This window comes from Daldinia decipiens (genome assembly GCF_022478715.1).
Source record: "Daldinia decipiens strain CBS 113046 unplaced genomic scaffold F4813scaffold_35, whole genome shotgun sequence".
NCBI classification, from domain to species: domain Eukaryota; kingdom Fungi; phylum Ascomycota; class Sordariomycetes; order Xylariales; family Hypoxylaceae; genus Daldinia; species Daldinia decipiens.
In genome coordinates, this window is record NW_026054578.1 from 374,153 (window position 1) to 397,424 (window position 23,272).

General features: G+C 31.8%; 4 protein-coding genes across 4 annotated transcripts; 2 read left to right on the top strand and 2 right to left on the bottom strand.

Moving 5' to 3' along the window:
* Positions 1-11,619: 11,619 nt before the first annotated feature.
* On the top strand, positions 11,620-12,232 carry F4813DRAFT_392483 (uncharacterized protein; the record flags this gene model as incomplete). The annotated part of the gene is made up of 2 exons (XM_049247292.1): positions 11,620-12,046; positions 12,114-12,232. The coding sequence occupies 2 exons, from the start codon at positions 11,620-11,622 to the stop codon at positions 12,230-12,232; spliced, it is 546 nt and encodes a 181-aa protein (XP_049096693.1).
* A 5,370-nt stretch (positions 12,233-17,602) lies between these two features.
* On the top strand, positions 17,603-18,972 carry F4813DRAFT_370085 (uncharacterized protein). The gene is made up of 4 exons (XM_049244485.1): positions 17,603-17,861; positions 17,913-18,232; positions 18,306-18,521; positions 18,586-18,972. Exons 1-4 carry the CDS (start codon positions 17,621-17,623, stop codon positions 18,925-18,927), a joined length of 1,119 nt encoding a protein of 372 aa, XP_049096694.1. The 5' UTR covers positions 17,603-17,620; the 3' UTR covers positions 18,928-18,972.
* A 244-nt stretch (positions 18,973-19,216) lies between these two features.
* F4813DRAFT_370086 (uncharacterized protein) lies at positions 19,217-20,281 on the bottom strand. The gene is made up of 2 exons (XM_049244486.1): positions 19,861-20,281; positions 19,217-19,759 (listed from the first exon to the last, which is right to left on the bottom strand). Exons 1-2 carry the CDS (start codon positions 20,246-20,248, stop codon positions 19,470-19,472), a joined length of 678 nt encoding a protein of 225 aa, XP_049096695.1. The 5' UTR covers positions 20,249-20,281; the 3' UTR covers positions 19,217-19,469.
* Positions 20,282-21,154: 873 nt separating this feature from the next.
* Positions 21,155-22,621, bottom strand: F4813DRAFT_202232 (pyrroline-5-carboxylate reductase). Its single transcript, XM_049239563.1, has 2 exons — positions 22,357-22,621; positions 21,155-22,281 (listed from the first exon to the last, which is right to left on the bottom strand). Exons 1-2 carry the CDS (start codon positions 22,457-22,459, stop codon positions 21,419-21,421), a joined length of 966 nt encoding a protein of 321 aa, XP_049096696.1. The 5' UTR covers positions 22,460-22,621; the 3' UTR covers positions 21,155-21,418.
* Positions 22,622-23,272: the final 651 nt, after the last annotated feature.

Here is a 23,272-nt window from a genome sequence, read left to right on the forward strand (position 1 = left end):
TATAATTTTCTTTTAAAATATTAGATTAAACATAACATAAAACATTAATCCTAATAACTATATTAATGCCATCCTAAAATAAATTAATAATAATACCTTAAAAGATATTATTTATTATGCCTACTTTTCTCTTACAAACATTTAAATTATATTATTCAATATAATCAAAAACATAATATATAATTAAGCCAATAAAAAAGTTAAATTATTAAACCGCTACTATAATAACAAAAAAGTTAAACTTTAAATTTCTGATAATATTAAAGATACTTTTTAATAATCTATTAATCGTCTATAAAAAAATAACGCTGGTAATCAACCCTAATTTAAAATTTTTATAAAAGATAATAAATTATAAGATCTATTAATTATAAAAAGTCTAACAAAATATTTCAACATTATGTAAATTAATATATAAAAAGTTATAATGGAATAAATCAAATAGGAATTAGCGATTATCAGAAGTACGCCAGAAATATCGTCTTATGTAATAATACGTAACGAACGTATAGCATACCCTAGTCAACCTATCGAAATTAATTAAATTTAAATCTACAAATAGCCCTAATTCTTTAATTATTGTATAAAAAATTATGATTAAGTTAGATTTTTCCTTCTATATATAATTAATTATCTATTTAATATATATTGGTTTTATAATATTTAAAGAAATATGTATACACGTTATACAGTACCTTTATATCTAATAGCATATAATATGGTTATAAATAGATTTTTATACTATAATAGAATTTATAATATATATATTATAGGCTAATTAAATAGATAAGGATTAATTTAGAACATTAACATCCCTAATACAATCCAACTAGTTATTAAATAAGAAAAAAAGATTATTAATATTACTATTTACAAATATATTTATAATTAAAATATTAATAATTTATTTACTAAGAAATAAATTAAATATTACATTAGAAAAATTAAGATTAAATAAAAGTTGATAATGTTACATTTTATTCCAACTAATTTAATATCTCAAGATTAAACCATTTATATAATAACAGAAATTAACGTTATAAGATTTGAAAATAATATTAAAACATTTAATTAAAGTTTTCTTATTAAATATAGATAATTCCTAAAAATAATAAAAAAAAATAATATTATTTGTATAAAGGATATTATTTAAAAAAAAATTAATAACTAATTTAAAAATCTATTGGTAAATATTAATGTAATTAAATAATAAAAAGGATCAAACAATAAAACCATTAAAATTAAATATTTTAACAAAAATGAGCCTAAGAAGATTAACGATACTAATTAATTAGAAGTTAAAAAATTTATATTGATAAAGATTTTAAACATATATAATAAAGAATTTACGAAATTTTAGGAAAATAAACTTATAGAAAATTTTAAGAAATAATTTAATATAATTTAAGATAAGATAATTAGATTTATATTTAAATTTAATAAATTTGTCTACTAAAAACTAATTAAAAAATTTAAAAATTAAAAGATTATTTTAAATTTAATTATTAAAATTATAAAAAAATAAGTTTAAAAAGATGTTAATATTAATATTAATTATATTAAATTTATTAATCCGCAATTAAAACTATATACATTTTCTTTAAAAGATATTAAACGATTTTTAATTGATTAGTAGAATTAAAAACCGTTATTTTTATTGTTAAATAAATTTAGAGCATATTTTAAGCCATACCTGAAATTGATAATTAGAATTGGATTTCATAAAGATAAAAATTTGATTACTAAAGTTATTGATATAAGAATCAAATTATTAATTATAATATAGTTATATATTAAATAATATAACTTGTTTTATAAGTAAAGTAAGATGGTTTGGAAAGGATTTGGTTAATTAATTTCAATTTCGATATTAGGATATATTAAAGGGTTTATATGATTAGTTGGTTAATTATTACGATTATTTATTTACATTATAAAAAATAAATATTATATGAACAAACTTATTTTAAGCCTAAACTTTATCTTTTAAATACAGATAAATATAATAGTTAAAAATAATAAAATTTTAATAGAAGTTATAATTTTTGATTTAATAATAATTGAAATATTTTTATTGCTTAAGAATTCTACTAATTGGATTTTAAAAAATTTTATTGAATTATATTATATATAAGAAAATTTGGGATTGTTAATAATAAAAACTTAATTAGTAATATTATAAGGTTTATTAATTTAAATAATTTATTAATTAATAAATTAATATATAAAATATTTATTAAGATTAATATGGTTATAATAGATATTAGAATAGAATTAAATTATAACCGAACCAATCCCAATATTAAAAATATTTATAAGAAAGATATAATCCTTAATAATTAATTTAAAATATTTTATTATCTAAAAGTGAACCTTATTGAATAAACTTTATAAGATTTTAATTATAAAGATAAATATCTATTTTATTTAAAGGAAAATGAAGAAGTTAAAGTAATATTATTTAATAATTAGTTTTTTACGTTTATAATAAAGGCTTTATGCGAAATATAGAAACAATTTAGAAAGAGATAGCGAAGGATATAAAGGCGCTTTAACAATTAAATAATTTAAATTAATATAATATATAAAAATAAATTTTAAAAAATTTATCTTATTAATAATACATTATTTAATAGATTAATACCACTTAAATTATTAAATTAAAAAGATAAGATACTTGAAGAAGCCTTAAAGAATATTAAAGATTTAAAACTATTTAGAATGGACGGTTTATATTAAAATATTACCCTATAATTTATTAAGGAATTATAAAGAATATAATTTATTTTTAAGTAATTTAAAATCTTAAAAATTAAATTATAGGATATAAAATTTATTAATTAAAAAAAAAAGTATTTATTAAAATATTATATTGTTAAGAAATGATTTTAAAATAGGACTTTATTAAATTAAAGAAGATTAAAAATAAGATTATATTATTATATATAATTAAAATAGTTTAATATAAGGTTTAATAAATTAAAAATATTTTGATTTTAATTTTATTAAAAGATTAGGTAATTAAGATTTTATAAGATAGGATAAAAACGGGAATTTTAAAAAAAAGTTATAATTTTTATTATAATATTTAGTTTGTTGTTAAGAAAAAGAATAGTGGATTATAATTAATTAATTTTATTATTAAATTAAACGTTTAAATAATTAAAAATATGTTTTTTTTAAAAGATTATAATATATTTATAAAAGAATTTATTATTTACGCAATATTTTTATATATAAATTTATTTTTAAAATATAATTAATTAAATTTATTAATATATAATTAAAATATAATAATATTTACTATTTCAATTAATTTTTTAAGATTTATTACAATTTTGATGGGAATAACAAATTTAATTGTATATTTTTTTAGAATTATAAATTGTATATTATATAATTTAATTCCAAATATTTATAAGCTATTTTTTAATAATGTTAATGTTAAAAGTTCAAATATTAGGTATAATAATCAAAAAAGCTACCTAAAAATTTATTAATTTATATTAAAATATATTAAGAATTTAATAAAAGTATTATTTAATTTTAAATTAATTAAAACTATTATAAACCTTATAAAATCTAAATTCTATAAATTAATTATTAAGATTGTAAATTATATTTATAAATTTAATAGCTAATTATTAAGAAAAGTTAAGGTTTTAAAAATTTTTAAATGGGATATATATAAAAATATTTCTAAAATCTAATTATTTTTAAGTTTAATAATATATTTTTATATATAGATTAAAAATTATATTACTAAAATATTACCCTTAATAAAATTATTATAAAAAGGAAAGTTATTTATATAAAAAATATTTTAGATATAATATATAATTAGGTTAAAGGAAATATTTATAAAACCGCTATATTTTATTATACTTAATTATAATTTAAACTAATTAATAATGTTAAAAATAGACATATCCGGTTAAAAATAAAGAATAATAATAAAATAACTTAATAATTAAAAGAATTTTAAACTTTTTTATTATAAATTAAAAATTTAGAAAGGAGTTAAACTTAAATATAATATTATAAAATAGGAATGTCTTGTAATTATAAAGATATTAAAATATTTAAGGAATTATATTTATAGTATCTAATTTTAATTTAAAACCAATGTAAAAATCTTAATTTCTTAATTAAATAATAATTTTAATAGTTTATTAGATATAATATTATTAAAATGGATTATTTATATTAAAATATTTAATTTCGAAATAAAATATGTTGTAAGTAAATGTAATATAATAACCAATATTTTATTAAGAAAATTTAACAAATTATTTAATTAGGAAAATAAGCGATAAGAAAAAAACTTAAATAATTTTATTAATGTCTAATTTAACATAATTATTTTATTCTTAATTAACCTTAAAATTTAAAATTATAATTGTAATTTATAAGATAAGTTATAACTAATTATATTATATTTAACCAATAAATGGATTGTTGAATTTTAAGAAATTGTAAGATATTTAATAATATTAAGATTACTTAAGCGATTATTTATTGATTATATGAAGAAGGGTTAAAAAACTTGAATTAGTTTTAAAATAAAGGCTTTAGGATATATTATATCCGAAAGAATTCTTTGGAAGAAAGTTAATAAAAACCAATTAAATTACCAAATTATTGATTATAAGTTTATAAAACAAAAAATTATTACTAATTTGCATATTTAATATAGATATAAAAATTAAATTTTAATATTTTATTATATTTCTATTATATATTATTAGAAAAGAATATATAAGTATATTGCAAATACAATAAAAGTTTATACTTAATGTTAAAAAATAAATTAAAATAGACTGTTAAATAAAGTAGGTTATTTAAGTTTAGATATTGCTTTAGCTTATTAAATTTTAAACGTATAATATATATTTAATAATTATAGATATAAATAATTATTAAAATTAAAGAATAATTATTGGATTATTTAGAAGTAACCTTTTTAAAAATAATAAAATTAATAAATGTGGTAAAGTTTATAAGAGAAAGAATAATTTTATAATATAGTTAACTATTAGAGATTAGGATAAACGAAAATTTAGAATTTAAGGATGAAGTTGTAAAAGCCTGTAAAGAATTAGGGATTAGGAAAATAATAAGATTATTTTATTTTTTGTAAGCTTAGGGTTAAGTTAAAGTTGGTTATAAGTTGATTAAGTTTAGATTTATAAAAATAATTAATGGAATTGGTAAAGGTTGGATATAATATTTAAATGTAATAGTATGGGTTAATAGGATTATAATTAAATTTAATGGATTTAGTCTGTATAAGATCATATATAACAAATACTTAATTCTCCTAATTAAAGTATTAATTTTATTTTAAAGGATATTAAATTGGAAAGAAGTTAAGATTTCTAAAGATTTAATTATTATGCGTATATAAATAATTGAATATTATTTAATTAATATTAATTGTGTTATATAAATTATTATTGAAAAATAATAAGTAATAATTATAAGGAATAATTAATGAAATGCTTATAGAATAAAAAAAAAAGCTTTTGAAAGTTAATGATTTAATATTTTTGTATGATATTTTTAGATATATTAATATGTTTCGAAAATGTTAATTATAGTATAGTTAGTAGGGATTTTATTTAATTAGTAATATCTTTGACTTGGATAAATATGTTATAAAAGATTTAGGAGGAAATGAAGTATAAGGGAGTGTAGTAAGGAATAGATTAAAATTATTTATTTAAAATGATTAAAGATATTAAGAATTTATAAATCTTAAAAATAATAAATGAATTATTAAATTAATTTTGGAATTTATTAATTAGAATAGTTTTGAAGTAACCGATATAATTATTTTAAAATTTAAAAAGGATAATTATAAGAAGATTAGATAGTAAGAGATTAAAATTAAGGTTAATATATTGGTGGGAATAAAAGAAGGATATAAAAATTATATAGATATTAAATTTGAAAATATTAAATTAAAGGAATATAAAGAAAGATTATATTATTATTTAATATAGATAAGGATATAAAAAACACGGTCTGATTAATTATCTTATAATTATTAATTAATTAAAAAATATAAAAATCGATAAAATATGTAAGTTAAAGTTTGATTAAAATATTATATTTATTTATTATTAAATTGCGTTAATTATTATTATTTATTTTATTACTTTTTATTATTTAAAGATTTTTAATAATAACGATTTATTATGATATTCTTTTATATATAGTAAGTTATTTAGCGTAATGTTTTTAATGATTAGAGGATCCTTATTATAATTAACCTAAAGACAATAAAGATAAAATTCCCGGAACAAGTATTATTTTACTATAAATAAATAATTATTATAATTATTATTAAATTAATTAAGAATTAATTAACAATTAAAAAACGGTTATATATTAGTATAAATTAAAGATTTGAAAAATTTAAAATGTTTTTTATAAATATAATATAGGATTTTATTTAAATAATTATAAATTTAAATAATTAAACCTTTAATATATTTAAAATTTTATAATTAAGTTATAATTTACTTAATTAAACTACCTTAATAAATATCCATGTATATGAAGAGTAGATTATTTATAGTTTAACTTTGAATATAATCAATATAAAATATTAAAGGTTTAAATAATATTTAAAATTAATTATTTATAACAACCTAACAAACATACCAACCAATTATTATACTATTAAGGAATTGAATGATTAGTTATTTAAATAGTTATATATTTTGATTATTAATATTACGTATTAAATATCAAATAATAAAATATTTATAATTTGAAATAGTAAGAGATGTAACTTTTTTACTATATTAATTATTTACCAATATTTTATTATTTAAAATTTATTAAATTCCTAATTAAAGCATTTAAGAGTTTTTAAATAAAAAAAAAACCTAGGAATTAAATTATTATTATTATTATTGTTAATATTATTATTATTACTATTAATTAAATTAATTATAATATTATGGGTAGAAGAAAGATTATAAAAGAAAGGAAAGGTAATATATTTTGCATACTTCTTATAAATAGTTTTAAAATCAATATTATTAATGACAGTAAAAGAAGGTATTATAAAAAGTTATATGTAATATATATCAAGAATCAAATAACAAAATCTACCTTAAGATAACATAATATTGTAATAAAATAAAATAATTTTACTAATTAAATAAAAATTAATTAAATAATATTAAAATAAATTAAAATGGGTTATAAAAAATTAAAATTTATTTAATATAAAATAAAAAAACGAAGGCTTATAAAGAAAGAAAGAAAAAATAAAAGAAAAGGTAATTTATATAAATTGTAAATATTATAATGGTTACCCCATATTGAAATTTATAAATATATATAAGTATACATATTATTTTCTAGTAGATTTTTCAGCTAATTAGGTCCTTTCAATTAATAACAATAAAGTTTTAAAATATAATATAAAAAAATTATTAACTACATTATTTTATAAGTATTTTATTCTTCTTCCTATAATATTATTTAATATATTAATATTTTAATTAAGTTAATATTTATTCTTATATTAATTTATTTTTATTATATTCTATTATATTACCACTATTAATTTAATATATTATTAATAACACTTTTTTTATTTATTTTTTAAGATATTTAATATTTCTTTTATAAAAATTAAAATAAATATTAAATAATAAAAGATATATAATTTAATTTATTTATTCTAATATTTAATTCATATTAATAAATTATCTAATTAAAAAAATTATATTAATCCCAACCCTTAATGCATAATTATTATTAATAAGATTATATTTTTGAGTAATAAATTTAATAATTTATTACATACCTAATTGCTATTATTAAAGATTAATAGGAAAGAATAGGAATAAGATTTATTTTTTAAATTTATTTATATTTTTTAATTATATAAAAAGAAAAAGTAGTTATATATTGAATAAATTATAATCTTATAAAAATTAATAATATTAAATATTTTTAATTAAATAGTAAATTATAAACTAATAATAATTTAAATATTTAATTATTAAACTATAAGAAGTTTTAATATGGAAATAAAAAAGATTTTAAAGAATTATTTTAAAGTAATGGCCTTTTTAGTATTTATTAATTTATTAAATTTAAAAAGGATAAAGGAAATTATAAGTAATTTATATTATTATTTCTTTGTTATTTATATATTTAAATAAAGATAGATTTATATATTTAATATAATTAAAAATAAAATAAATTAATAAGTTAATTATATTAATAAGTAGTTAGAAATAGTTATAAAAGATTGGGATTAAATTTTTATACTTAAAAAATTAATTTTGTTTAAAATAGTAGATTAGAATAATAAATAGATATGTAGATATTGGTATAAGTTTATATTATATTTAATTATAAGAAAATTAAAAACCTTATTAAGTACGATAAGATATGGTATAAATTTATATATTTTATTTAAGAAATATATATAATTTTTTCTATATATTTAAATATTAAAATAATTGATAAATTAATTAAAGAATTAATATTATCGGTACCCTTATAACCTTTAAAAAATATAAACTTTATACCTAAACATAAACTATAATAAAAAATATTTATTATTAGGATTAAATTAAAGATATTAAAGAAATAATAAATTAAAATTTTAAATATATCGAAAATCTCAAAGTAATTAATTGAATTAATTATTAATAATAGTAATATGTTAATTAAAAAATTCTTAAATATAATAAATTTAAATAAGTATTATTTATATAATCCTAAACCATATAAAACTAATCAATATAAATATAAGGAATTTATTTTATATATATAAGTTATTAATATATATAAAACTGTTATTATTTAACCACAACCCAATTTCCCAATAAAATGGTTAAATTAAAATAAATTTAAAAAATAATTTAAATAAATTAAATTAAAATTTAAAAAAATTAAATTAAAATTTAAAAAAATTATTAATTAAACTAAAAACTGTATTAAACAAATTAAAACCAAAACTAAAAAATAAATTAAGATTATTAAATCAAAAAATAAAAATATAAATAATTTTAATAACTAAATTAATTTATTATTATTAAAAATATATTAATTAGCGATTTATACGTTAAATCGGAATATTTTTTTATTAAAATTACTTTACTATTACCAATATTGTTAACTCTAAAAAATATTAAACTAATATAATACCACATTACCAAAAACAAAAATATTATTATATAATCTTAAATTACAAACCATATAAAAATCTAATATTCGTCATATTCTTCTAATTAAATAACCACAATTATTACCATTTAATTATACATTTAATATAAATACATTTATTATTTTCTTATATTTATAACTTATAACCTTATTTTACATATTTATTATATATATCTTATCCAATTAATAAATCCTTATAATTCTTCCAAAATATAATACTATCATCAACTATTTAAAACCTTTCACAAAGATCTAGATATTAAAGTAATATGCCATACTCTACAGGAGATACCAACTCCTGTTCAATACATATTTACCTACATATATAATAAAGGAATTTAAAAATTGGCTGTTGCCATTAACGTACTTAATAATTAACATCTAAATCTTATTACTACAATCTTTAACCATAATACATTTTTTATAAACCTTGCCAATAATTATCCTGTTATTCCTAACCCCTTTTATAATCTCTATCTCATTAACGTTATATATATACCTAATCGGGATATTTTTAATCTTAAAGGTTTTAAATTAATTAAAAAAGATATTAATATTATTAACTATAACCTTATTAACTTATTTATAATTAATTAAATAAATCCTAACCGATTTAATATTAAAATAATAAAATAAAAATTATATATACTAATATTTACCAAAAATATCGGGTTAATAATTATAAATTAATAATCTTCTTGCAATATCTTTAAATCAATATAAAGAAAACATATAGCTAATATAACTTAACGTAATAACCCAATCAACTAATTCTTTTTTTTAATATTTCAATAGTTTCTAACATTCTTCTAAATAATTATTTTGTATTCTACAACCTAATATTTGATTTATAAAATAATATTATAATATAAAATATTTTTTAAACGCTTACCGTAGGGATACGCCATCGAAAACGTTATTTATTACCGCAATACAATACAATTAAGTTAAAAAAATAAATATTTTAAAATCGTAAAAAAATAAAGATTTAAATAATAAATTTTATTTTTTAATTAATTAAAAACTAATAAAATTATATAATAATTTATATATAAACCTTATTATAAACGCGTCGCGTTTTTGAGGTGGCCCCCACTAGGGTGGCCCCTATAAGGGTGCTTTGACTTACCTAAACGCTTGTGCTCCGTTTTGCAGCCGGGGCCGGGTAACCGTTTTCTCTCAAACGGAGCTCAGCCTGGCTCGAGAATTAACGGCCGGATCTTGGCATTTGGCCTCTTTGAATAATCGACGATTATAAAAGTAAATTAAATGGTAAAGCAATTATAATTAAAACGTAAAAACTATCTTTAATAATAATCAAGGGCTAACGAATAAGTATATGATTCTTCCTATTTTCCATGGCCTTCGTTCATATTCATTTTGAATATAGTACGTGGTGTTGAGTTTGGGGTAAAATGCCCACACCCGGCCATTCATTTTCGCTTCTGGCTGAGCTGTCGAGGACCCCAGAAGATTTGCTCATCTTTTGCAACAAATTATCCCGGACTACATATCGCATGAAACCTCGACGAGTGTAGTCTAAGTTTACTGAGAGAAGTCACCAACCCCTCGGGTTCGCTAGCGCCCTGTCGATATTCAGCATAACAGCAACTCCAGCTCGGTCGAGGGGGCGTGATCATTTGGTTCACTGCTTCTATCAGTTCGATCGGGTGATCGAGCCTCTAGGATCACAGTATTAACGCCCGTACAACTCTGTGCCCCGAGGTTGAAGCTATTACCCGTGGTCAACCTCACTGATTTGCACCAGCGCGATGCGTTTCAGCGAGCAGAGAGGCCGCCACAGCTATCATTCGTGGGAACCGACAGTGCTTGCTTTACCATCACATCTCTTTTCTACTGACCGGTGACAGCTTTGCCAGGCAATAGCTTCATCCGCACCTCTCCCAGGCCAGAAGCCATGTTCTAGCCTCGCGGGCGTAACGATTTATGGCGACGTGGCTAGGACTACAGCGTTTACACCGATGGGCATATTATGCTATACAGCCAATGGTATAGGAGCATGACAGCCTCGAGGGTCTTCATGTCCGATCAGATAATAGTTAGTATTACATGTGAACACCACGTACATATCCGTTTACAGTACCCGTCAGGAATGTGGTATCATCAGGTGGCGAGCTGAGCTGCAATATCAAGCGTCCAGAGTATAAGGCCGCAGATAATCGAGGGCAACAGCGTCTCCTAGGACGACAATCCGAAGGTGATATCCGTCAATTTCTTCTCCCTGTCTGTCTGCGTGCATATTTTCCTATTCTCCTCGATATATATTATAAACCAACCCGCCTACATGAAAAAGAGAACTTGGCTTGGACTATAACCACCCATTATTGTCCTTGAATCGCTGTTACCACCGATTATTATCATCACATTTATACACTCCCCAAACAAAAGACTTGAATCATGGCTACCAGAGCCTGGCTTGATGCGAAGGCACACTCCGTCGAAGGCCACACAAAGCAATGCGTCCTTACCTACGATGAAAAGACTATCTGGGGACCGGCCTCCTGTAATAGTAACACGACCCAGCTGCGAGACGCCCTTCATAAGGCTGATTCCCGGTTTAATATGATCTTTACGGACAAGCCCAAAACGGTCGAGGGTCACACAGCCTCCATCAGCGTCAGCGCTGGTGGTATTCTTTATTTGGATAAACTCTCCACTCACGAAAACATGGCAGGGCTATGTAAAGCCGTTCACGACGCCCAACAGGTACGTGGCTTTCGTTCTATCTACCTCCCAAGACATTGTCCCGTAAAGTTCTCCGAGGATAAAGCCGATGCAGCGCCGCCATCTCAGCCCCCTAGCCGTCTCCTCCCATGCATCTCCAGTTCTGCACTATATATTTTGACATGTCGAAATCTCATACGAATGCATCAAAGCTAACACCTTTCCAGTAAGGATTGTACTTGCACCGATTCTTCGTTTCAACCGCTTCGCTTCCGGAGATGGCGTCATGAAGAGTGGACTTCGTCGTGGCTGGATTGTTGCTAAACAGAGGGTGATAGTATTTTAAATGGAGGACGGCATTTCCAGGCATTTCCAGGGGTCTCGTGCGACACACTGAAGTAGGGTGCATCAAAATGCCCCTATTCGCCACTCACTAAAACACCATAATGAATCACGTGATCGAAGCCTTCGCGTTCGACTTCATTAACCCGTTCTATCCTACCGTCACTATAAGATATATAAAAACAACTATTTGCTATGTATTTAGTCGCTCTCTTAGTTTTAGTTTCTTAGCTAGCAAACTAACAACACTCTTTTGTCTACTGTATAGACTCATGCCTCTATCCAGTGGTGGGAGCCCCTTAAGTCTCCCTGACGAACAACTTGTTGACTCGCTTATTGTTACCTTTAAATCAAGACACCCAGACGTACTGCTATTAACTCCCTGGTGATTTAAGACAGATTCGTTATACCTCTCGGTCGAGAAGTCGATCTTGACAACTCATTGGTGAGCAGCGATTATCTTACCGGTCTTGCTCCCGCTGGAGACCTGTTGTCCAGGTACTACGACTGAGAGAACCTCGATAACAGAGCTGTTCTTCTGGGGGGATTTTTATCACACGGACAACACCGCCAAGAGGGTGTTGGTCGCTATATGAGATGGACAAGCGCTAGTCAGACGGTTAGGATAACCAATATTAGAATCATTGGATGAGCCGTATCACAAGGACATGCAGGATTATGCAAGAACAACCAACATTTACTATAGTATCTTGGTTAGATCTCAAGATACGTACTCAGGACTGTTTACAAATAGGACTTGAGTCCGTCCCTTTGAAGAAGGGAAGGAATTAAGGATCTTGAGACCTTTGTGGATTATTAGTAAATTGAATATACGTTCCAAACCTATACAGCCCTTGTTACAGTTTCTGAGGCTGATATATCGGCATATCAGAGCTGCGGTCACAAGATGAAAGGGCAGCGAAATCCAAGATCCTGGGCAGTTTTTGACGGCAGAGAAACCAATTATCTGGTTCAAGCTCCACCTAGATGCTATACTTCCTTGGTGCTAGCATCGGGTCTCAAAACTATGAAGCCGCTGGCTGTGGCTATAATCTCGCCTTCGCGCCTATCGGATTATTGCCTCTATACCAGGACGTCGGACTGGGATTGATATGGACTGACGGACTTACGGACACCTTTTATTTCCGTTCAAAGACCACCCTGTTAGAAAAAACGAGTTATGTGCTAAGGTAGAAGGAAGAAATCATAAACGCCTCAAATTACGCGAAGGCAGAATATCATAGGTTAAGTCAAACCACCCTTACTGGGGCCACCCTAGTGGGGGCCACCCATTTCCCATACAAAATCAACAACTTCGCATGTCTAGAATTAATTCAAGAAAATAGATAAAAATATATAATCTCTTATGTTTTACTTTGCGATCATTATAATAGCTTATGTACATTTTATCATATTTAAAATCTAATATTTTGATAGTAAAATAATAAAGTGTATTTTTAATGTTATTTTTAAAATTTTTAAAATTTTAATTTTATATGGGAATTTCATCAAATTACCATAAAACCTTATGTAGGAAGGACCAGGTATGGGTAATAATTAGGTAAGGATTAGGTGTACACCAATAAGCGTACGGCAAAGGAAAGGGAATACACGGTACCGAAATGAGGCTATCACGATCTGTTGTTGCTTGTTGTTGAGTTGTGTGTGTGTGGGTTAGCCTAAAAGGTAAACCCTTTTAGGCTTAGCCCCACGCACGTGGTGGCACGTGGCTAGATTACATAATTGGCTATTCCCCATATTCCAACACCTTATAAACGCTTATAACTTCTCAGATAAATAAGTTATATAATTGGCCCTAGATTTAAAAGTTGTATTAAAACGTCCCTTATTTAACGATATAGATTCTACATTTATACCATATTAATTGGTAAAGTTATAAGCAATAATATCCCTTAACAGCTTTGTATATAAATTTGTATGTGTAATTGTTAGTGTATACTCTTGTATTTATTTCATCACAGATATTAGCCCTGCCATTTTTTCAAAATTTTATACCTGGTTAAAATCCAATACCGTACTCAAAATCAAAGACTGTATAATTTTATCTATTTTCTTGAATCAAATACAGATATGCGAAATCGTTGATTTTGTATGGGAAATGGGTGGCCCCCACTAGGGTGGCCCCAGTAAGGGTGGTTTGACTTATAATCATCAGGCTCGAAGGCTCAGGGCCGTCTCCAGTTTGATAATCAAATGCTATCTGAATAAAGCCTAACCGTTATATAATAGGGTTGGGATCTTACGTTACTCTTATGTCTTTATTTCCCCTCTCCTCTTCTTTCCTCTCCTTTACTCAACCCCCAGCAGAAAAATATGGAAGACCCCGCCCTATCTACAACTTTCCTTAATTAGGTAACTACTGGCGAAAGTTTCCTCACGATTTCCGCCTATTTTTTCCTAAAGTGTGTCGATATATTTTACGATTCAAAAAAAATTCTTTTTCTTTCAAGCGCGATATCCTCACACGCTATCCTGTAAAACTCCTAGGTATTGTGCATGAGAGCCTTTCACAGGAAAGCATATACTGAATAACTTCACCTGGAGCACATGGCCAGGAGGGAGTTACATCAAATAAGGTATAAGGTATAAGGTATAAGGTATATATGCAGTCTATAACTCTCTACACGACAATATCATTTGTACATAACATCTATCACCTTATGTCTGTCTTATCACTGCCCTTCCTTGAAATTTATAAAGCCGTCGCTAATGACTATTTTTAATTACAGAATGATTTTTCACTACTCCTGCAGATATGCGGGATTTGGGTACACTAAGAATCCCTTCAGCATAACAACAATTCTTCGCCGCTAATACTGCTTTCTGTTCTTGCTGTCATAGATGCTACACCCTTGGCGGAGGGACCGAGGTTTTAGGGCTCTTCCTTTGCCGCAAGTAAGAATTGGTTTATCTCAACGACTTCATACGTTATGCCTACCTAGGTACCTCTTATATTCGTATTGCAAATATGCCCTAGCATTCGTAATTGCAAGCCTTGGCAAGAAGATGCCAATATCGGCACTTACGAAAATTAGGACATGGATTCTCAGAATTAACCTACGATAGTTAACTAGTCGGGATTGAAAGTGCCTATTTTTAGTGTATACGCGTAATGTATCATTCCGTCCAATAACCCATGCAGAGAATTCTAGCTGATCATAGTTACTAGTTAGGGGCCACTACTAATAGTCTTCCGAGAATGCCCTATGATCATGTCCCATCATTTCATTATCTCTGGTCGATTTTCTAATATACTCAAAAATTGAGGTACCTATTTTTGAGGTATACTTGACTCTGCGGCTTTAAAATAATAAAGGGCTTTTGTTTTGAGAAAATATAACCAGCAAGTCATGGAATTAGTACCTAGATGCTTATTCCTTGGCTTCGGGATTTGACTCCATACCGGTGTGGATGTCTCTTAGCTAGGTATCAGTTTAACCCAGCAAGCGACATCATGCATTTAGGTGATTGGATATATAGTGGCCGAGAGAATAAAAAGGCGCTTATTATTCGTCTCTTAGTACAATGATGTTAGTCCCATGGGATTGAATGTCGTGGATCACGAGAAAGTCAGAATTCGAATGAACGGATCATATCCAACAGAGACTTAAGCGCCCTTATACAAAGACTACTCATGCTTCATATAGTATCACATCCTATTCATGTCATATTTATTATGTTCCTAGGTGCGAGGAAGATACGATAATTGTCTATTTACATTTGGTTGGTCGAGACTTTGCACCGTTCGTAAGCGGCATGTTTTGAGTCTTTCCAAAGTCTTAATTTACCAATATAAACGGAATGTGTATGTATCTGTGTCTCTCTCGCACCTGAGCCTGAGTGCATAGGGAAATATGTTTACGGTACTCCATACCGATCCTACCTAAATATGGAGCCGCATCTAGGAGCTCGGGCCTACACGGAGCCTAGGCAGGGTGGGCGGGATTTGTTCTACGTATATACGAACCCACCTCTGCCTACTCCGCGAGCAAGGATCGATAATGATCCCAGCGGGGTGATGCTATGTGCTATGCCAGACTAGTAACCACTTTTCTAAGTCATGTGGACCGGCTACCCTACTGACCGAAGCAGTTGTATTGTTTTACATTTAGAATATTGGAATGTAAGATATACCGAGTAACAACATAACACATGAAAGCATAACTGAATATCTACTCCAATTCATATTGTTAAACGCTGTCTGACAAAAGTACAAGGAACTCTATCAAACAAGATAACTCTGGTGTAGGACTTAAACCGGCTAGCCCGCCATCTTTGCCTTGCGTTAGAACAAGGTTCTTACATTCGCCAATGGGAAATTCCGGTTGTCTTAATTCAACTTCATTTCTGGCCCACCGAAACCCTTGTTAGTCAAACTCCTCATGGGCTCAATACCCGGATGCCGCACATGCCTCATTAAGCGACTCCATTACGTCGAATGAAGCATCTACCTCCGCAATGTCTACATGTGATGCTATCTTGGCAGCGTAGAAACTCCGTATCCGATGTCAAGGATCTCATTGACAATATTAGTCAGTTGACACGGCACGCGGGAAAGAGACCCTGGAATGCTACCTTGCAGCTGGGAGATTCGATATTTGATATCTGTGTTCGTCAAAGCGACTATAGCAAAATCGAGTTTCCCCACACACGCTTACCTAAGTAGGTACGGATCAGTTTTTGACATAGCCTAACATGGCGAGCATTGTGGAAGTTGCATATATTAGGTGCTTGTCTCATGCGTATCGTTGCTGTACGTCCCAGCTGCAGCTTAACTTAACAAGGTCTACGCAACTTACAGCCAAAACATTAGGTAATGATGATCAAGATTCTCATAAGGTACCTGATCTTTACATAGACCTGGAGCTTGAAATCAAATATACGAGCATCCAGAAAGGACGTAGTTGAAGTTGAAAATGAGCTTCCTTTAATGGGAAAACCTAGTGGAGTTAACCATGATCAAGGCCCAGGCCAGAGTCTTTATACATAGGTGATAGCGTAAGACGGCAGAACTTTAGCCAAGAAACACACGTATACCATGTGTATTAGATGGAGTCATCTGATTTTTGATTTCGTTATGGCAGACAGGATTGCATGTCTACGAGCCCATATTTCTCCACACTGCAAAGACACTGCAATATGTAGACTCCCCCGAGTCTATTCTCAAGCTTGATTAGCTAAAACATTACACTGCATTCCAAAGACAATACCCATGATGTTTCATCTGTAGGGTGACTAGTTGTTCGCTTGCAAGCTTTTGGATGGGGTTCCACAATTGTCCATAATCTCACGAGTATATAAGACATCCGAAGATGTCTTGAAGACTTAGAAATTAAGCAATATATTGGAACATATATTACCCTATTCCATCATGTTTGAGATTGCATACAACAGACTTTTTACTTCGGAAGCACTATGGTTTCTCTTCCTAGCTCCAGTGCTGTTAGCACTAACTCAGATCATAAAGATCTTCAATCGGAAACTCGAAACTAAAACCCTCAAGGAAAAGTCATCCAAAGATGATGAAATCGAGCCGTTATGGGATTTCGACTTCCGTAAGGTAGACCCTATTAAGTACCAGCCGTACAAGACTCAAGGACACGTTACTATGGGTAATGAAGTCAACCCCTTAGTATTCATAATTCCAGGCTCATGAAATACAGGAATCCAAAAGCGTGTTCGTTCAGATTGGATTAGAATGGATCGTGGCTATCTTGGTCGTATCCAAGAGCGTTTGCCCCTTATCCGAGAAAAGGCCGAGTTTACGATCGGGACCGGCGAGGCAGTCAATCCAGCTATCGAGGAATTATACGAAGAGATCATGATCAGGTATTTGCCCGCTAGGTTCCCAACCATGTTCAAGACGCAAGGGAAGATGCGGGGGAAATCGGTCAAGAATCTAGCTACAGGAGCGACTTACCCACTTACTACCGAGGGACTTACACATGCCCAAATGCTGGCGTACATGGGAGAGAACGTCGAGGTCAGTATTGTTACATTTACATATAACTAAACTCTTAAGAAGGCTTAGTTATTGACTCTAAAATGCGAAATAGGAAGACTTTTACTTCATGTGCCCTGACGCAGACGGAGAGTATCGCTTACAAGGATACATTGCTTGCTTCCCAGGTGGATTCCTTAGTCCATCCCGTGTCGGTGAGTCCGTCCGGGAAATCCACAAACCAGTTCCAGGCTACGAAAGGAAGCTCGGACTTAGCGTGGATCGGTATTTTGCTCGGATGCAGCCCGGCGACTTCATAGGACGCATGAATGTAAGTCATCATCCCCATCATGTCGTGATTGTTGTGATCTGCCCCCCGGACTAACTTAAAAAAGTGGTCTCTCCAGGTTGACGGCGCCGATCTCTTCCGCACTGACGGTAATAACTACTACCCTGGAACTGACCAGGAGGTCTCCGACTACAAGGAAGATCCTTCTCTCGACGAGTGCTACTTGCGCGTGGAACACCAAACACTCACCAAACTGCCACGTACAAGCGCCGTCATCTTCACTGTCCGGTCTTACATGACTCCGCTTCACCAAGTGAAAGCCGAGGGAGATGGAAAGGCGTTGGCCGAAGCCATCCAATCTATGCCTGAGGGATTGGGCCATTATAAAATGGTGCAGTACTGGGGAAAGAAGGTTTTGCCTTGGCTGATGGAAGACGTTGTGCAATGATGTGTAAAAGGATGTAAAAGGATGTTGTATTGTGAAAGATTCCAGTATCCCACTTCCAATTGGGTTAGGTAAATCTTATAAGTTAGGTACCTAGGTACCTACCTATACTAGCTGCGTGGCCCATATATAAATGTAACCTCTTATTGGCTAGCCACACCTTAGCGCACATCCAATAAATCTTTTGTAATCGGTAAAATCAATTGACCTACTATACTATGGTATAAAAACTTTAATAATTGGTATTATTTGATGAAACTTGTTTTGCATACCATTTCTATACCATTTGCACCTTTTGCAAGCCTTGTACAATAGAATGGTAAAGGAAAATGTTGCTAACTGCGGAGCGATTCTACAGATCTGATTGTTCATATGTGTCATACTAGTCAGCCATGTCAGGTGACCTAGATTCCCTAATTTCATGTAATTAGCGGTGAATAACGCGTTCCTACGATTACAACACAATCAATCAAATCATCAGGAATTTCATTAATATTGCCACATCTCAATGACCCAATAGTACGTATCGGCTGTGTGATAGTATTTTACTGGATAGCCATTTGCAAAACTTCTCCAAGGTTTTCTGCCGGATCGCCGTTATTGACAATGCCGAGCCAGGTCTCTGGTTTCTTATACCCAAGCAGAGACAGCATCTTATCGCTCATGCCGAGCACCTTGCTCCGGGGGATAGCCAAGAACTGATTCTCCTCGGGCCGGAGCGTGCCCGGGATGAAGAATAGACCGTAGACCTTGCGCACTTGTTCGGGAACAGAGTTGTGCCCGGCGCCGTGATAGACACTGCCGAAGAAGACAAGCGTGGAGCCCGGTTCCATTTCTAAATTGGTACGCCGATCAGGAGTCAGATCTTCCTCTTGGAAACGTCATGCGAAGCTCCATCCGTGTCCCGCAAAGGCAGAACACGCAAACTCGACTCACCTGCAAAGCAGACTTCATCGGTCCTAGGAACCCGGGTGTGATTCCACTTGTGAGAACCGGGGATCACCATCGTAGCTCCGTTCTCGCGGGTGGTTTTGCACCCGGCGATCATGAAGCCAAGCTGGGTCTCGTTCGAGAGGCTGTATTCGCCGCTGTGATAGATCCCGTGGATCATGTCGTCTCTGTGCAGCCTTTGGCGAGGACCGCCGTGGCTGATATGGTATGTCAAACTGCAGTTCAATAACGGGCCGATGGTGAACTCCTCGGTTCGGTCTTCCCAGGTTGCAGTACATCTTCTCTCCAACACACGTTTTCGCAGTTGATCAATCACCTCGAACTCGGCAATCCTGGCCATTGTAGGTGACTTCCCTACGACACCGGGGACCATGGTCGTTTGTTCTGGAATCAGGTCATACGCGGCGTGAGTTTCGGCCTTAGCCTTCAAGATGTAGGGCTCGATCTCATCATTTAAAGCAGCTATATCTTGACGAGGAACAAGATCAGTCAAGACAAGCGCGCCATCTCACTTGAGAGTGTTGATAATATCGTCGAGCGGCGCCGTCGCCGGGATTTTCGCAAGGGAGACAGATGGTACATAAGATGGATCGATGGGCGGAGGGAATTCTGGCATTTTTGTGACAGGTGACTCGAAGAACGATACGAGTACCTGGACTTCCGAAGCGTTGTAGGAATATCTGCTAGGCGGATGAGCACTTCATGACGTGATCAACTATCTACGTAGGCGCCGTGGCTTACCCCTATAACAGAGCAGTTATTGGGTCCTGACGCCCGAAGATAGATATCAGAGCTTGTCTTTCAAACGAAAAAGCTATTTCATCAATCTTCCGCGATCTTAGTATAGATATCATAGTTCACAGTCTTGGTCTCGTACTTTGTCATAGTGTTCAAACTAGCAGGTTGATCCTAGGGGCTGCCGCATCACTCCAGGCCAGCTGGTCTTGATCAACGGTTGCCTTCGCCCCACTTCCGTACCGCAATATATACAGTTAATATTACGTTAAAATGCAGAAATATAATATATCCGTGTGAATAAAATTTATATAAACGTTATTAATTTAAGATTTACCTTTTTTTTTTTTTTTTTTTTTTTTTAAATAAATATATTCAATTAATATTTTTATAAAACATACTCGTGTATTTCCTTTTTAATAATTATATTAATCCTAAAACAACCACCTTTTCGCTTAATTCGGGCATGACTCCCATAGAAATAGAAAAACAGTTCGACATAATGACTGTTGGAGTTACTTTGTATTACGTAATACGACGAAAATAGAAACGAAAACTGTGGTCTGATTGGTTGTTGTTATTATTAAGGTATGTAAGAGAGGAGGGGTTCCCCCAAATGGGGAGAGGTGTCTATTGTACAAACGCGTGGGCGGTGCGTGGGCGGTGTGTGTGGGCATAACCCTGGTCACGTGACGAGGCCACATGACCGTTATCCTAACAATGACCCTTCGTAAACTTAAGGTATACCGATTCCCGTCGCAAAAAAACAACGTGGAATCTGCATTTGTCACGCCGGCCGCCTCCCCACCTACAGCCCGTCCCTTAGGCCGCTCTGCTTTGACGTGGTCACGCGCACAGCGTCCATCCAGACGCCGCGCGTGCGCGCCTCCTCGAGTACGCGTATGCCCTGCATCGTCGCGCCACCGGGACATGCAACTTCGTAGCGCAGGTCGTGCGTGTCCTTGCCAGCCAGCATGAGCTCGGCCGTGCCGCGCATCGTGGCCGCGACCATGCGCGTCGCCTCAGCGCGCGATAGGCCCAGCGCCACGGCCCCGTCCACAAGGCCGTCGACCACCATGGCGAAGAAGGCTGGTGTCGACCCGTTGAGCGTCGTGCAGATCGGGAATGTCTCGGGCGGCGTTGTGAACGTTGCCCCGACGCACGAGAAGATGGCGCCTACCGTCGCCGCAAATTGCGCATGCAGTCCGTTGCTGCCGCGCGCTTCAAGTACTGTGCTCGACGCCTGCACCGCGCTCGCGATGTTGGGCATGATGCGCACGACGGAGAAGGCACCTCCGCTGCGGCGCGTGGCGGCGCGCTCTAGGCTGCTTTCGATCTCCTCTGATGTCACGCCCGCGAGCACCGACATAACCAGCTTCCCCTGGAGCGCGTTAGCCAGGCCGGGCTCCCCGAGCACGGCCTCGAAGAGGTGCGGCTGGCAGGCTAGCAAGACCATGTCAGCCCTCTCGACGGCGGCGAGGTTGTCGTTCACATGCAGGGTCACGGCTGTGTCGAGCGCATGGAGCGGCAGCCGGGAGCGGATGCGGTCGGCCGCCTCGGGATGCCTCACGCAAGCCCTGAAGCGACTGGGCAGCAGGTCTGAGCTGTCCGGCTTGGAGCGCAAGGCTAGGGCGGAGAGGACCCCGAGTAGTATCGCGGTTCCCATATGACCTGTTCAGGGGCATACGTTAGCGTGCAGCATGGAGGTGTGCGTGTGCGTGTGTGTCGCAGTCGGTTGAGTCGCACCGCATCCCAAAATTGCCAACGTCTCTCCCAAACGTTCATAGCTGCCGTTGCCCACCGGTGGAACGCCGTCCTGCCCTTGCGAAGGCACCGTTGTAGGGCTCATGGTCCGTATTTGATAATAGTAGCGGCGTAGACTGTTTCGTGATCTGACTTGTATAGAGGAATCGGTGAGCTGTTCTCAAGTATACCTACGTAGCCTGTCTACGGCAACGGGCGGGGTCTATAATGGTGACGCTGACGGGTCTTGTTATCCGACACGGACGCTCAGTGTCATGACTGAATAGGCGAGATGCAGCTCCCGACGGTATTTATCTAGCGAGAGAACAGGTTCACTCAGGTAGTGGTGTTCAATCTCGATGCCAAATAAGTAAGGATCGAATGCAGGTGCTTGTGTTCGGCTGATAGGTCGCGTACATGTGCGCTTATTAATGGTGGTAATAATCGATGGCCTTGGGCTGGGTGGTTTGATGCTTCCTATCGAGCGCCTTGCACGCACAGATCTGCTGCACAAATGTGATCATCGCGATGTATCGCATGATACTTCGTATAGATTAATGTACCAGTGCCCAACTCTGAACGCTGAGCTCAACATCATTGCCAATCTAACCTCAATTATATTGTCGTCCTTGTTATCCTGTCATCTTCCAGCAGCTGCAGGAGGGTCTGCGTAGGCGCCTGAACTGGGTGCTGGCTGCCCTGGAGGTGGCGCATGGCCATGCTACTCAAGGGCCGCGTACACATATCTCCATGCGGCATGCAGGCAGCTAGGGACGATATCCTCTTGCCGATCAGCAGCTCGGCCCTCTACACTCACATGCGCTGTTGACGCCGAGTCCGCTGAGGCGTACCTGCAATGATATTCTATCGCGAGTTGAAGCACTTGCCCGCTTTGGCTGCATTGCCTGAGGTCTTGCAT

Bases quoted from the DNA above. Each gene is read 5' to 3' on its own strand.
- F4813DRAFT_370085 (XM_049244485.1), top strand. From the start codon at position 17,621: ATGTTTGAGATTGCATACAACAGACTTTTTACTTCGGAAGCACTATGG. The intron at 18,233-18,305 runs GTCAGTATTGTT...AATGCGAAATAG, and splicing joins ACATGGGAGAGAACGTCGAG to GAAGACTTTTACTTCATGTG. The intron at 18,522-18,585 runs GTAAGTCATCAT...AACTTAAAAAAG, and splicing joins ACTTCATAGGACGCATGAAT to TGGTCTCTCCAGGTTGACGG.
- F4813DRAFT_370086 (XM_049244486.1), bottom strand. From the start codon at position 20,248: ATGGTCCCCGGTGTCGTAGGGAAGTCACCTACAATGGCCAGGATTGCC. The intron at 19,760-19,860 runs GTGAGTCGAGTT...GTACCAATTTAG, and splicing joins CGATGAAGTCTGCTTTGCAG to AAATGGAACCGGGCTCCACG.
- F4813DRAFT_202232 (XM_049239563.1), bottom strand. From the start codon at position 22,459: ATGAGCCCTACAACGGTGCCTTCGCAAGGGCAGGACGGCGTTCCACCG. The intron at 22,282-22,356 runs GTGCGACTCAAC...GCCCCTGAACAG, and splicing joins GTTGGCAATTTTGGGATGCG to GTCATATGGGAACCGCGATA.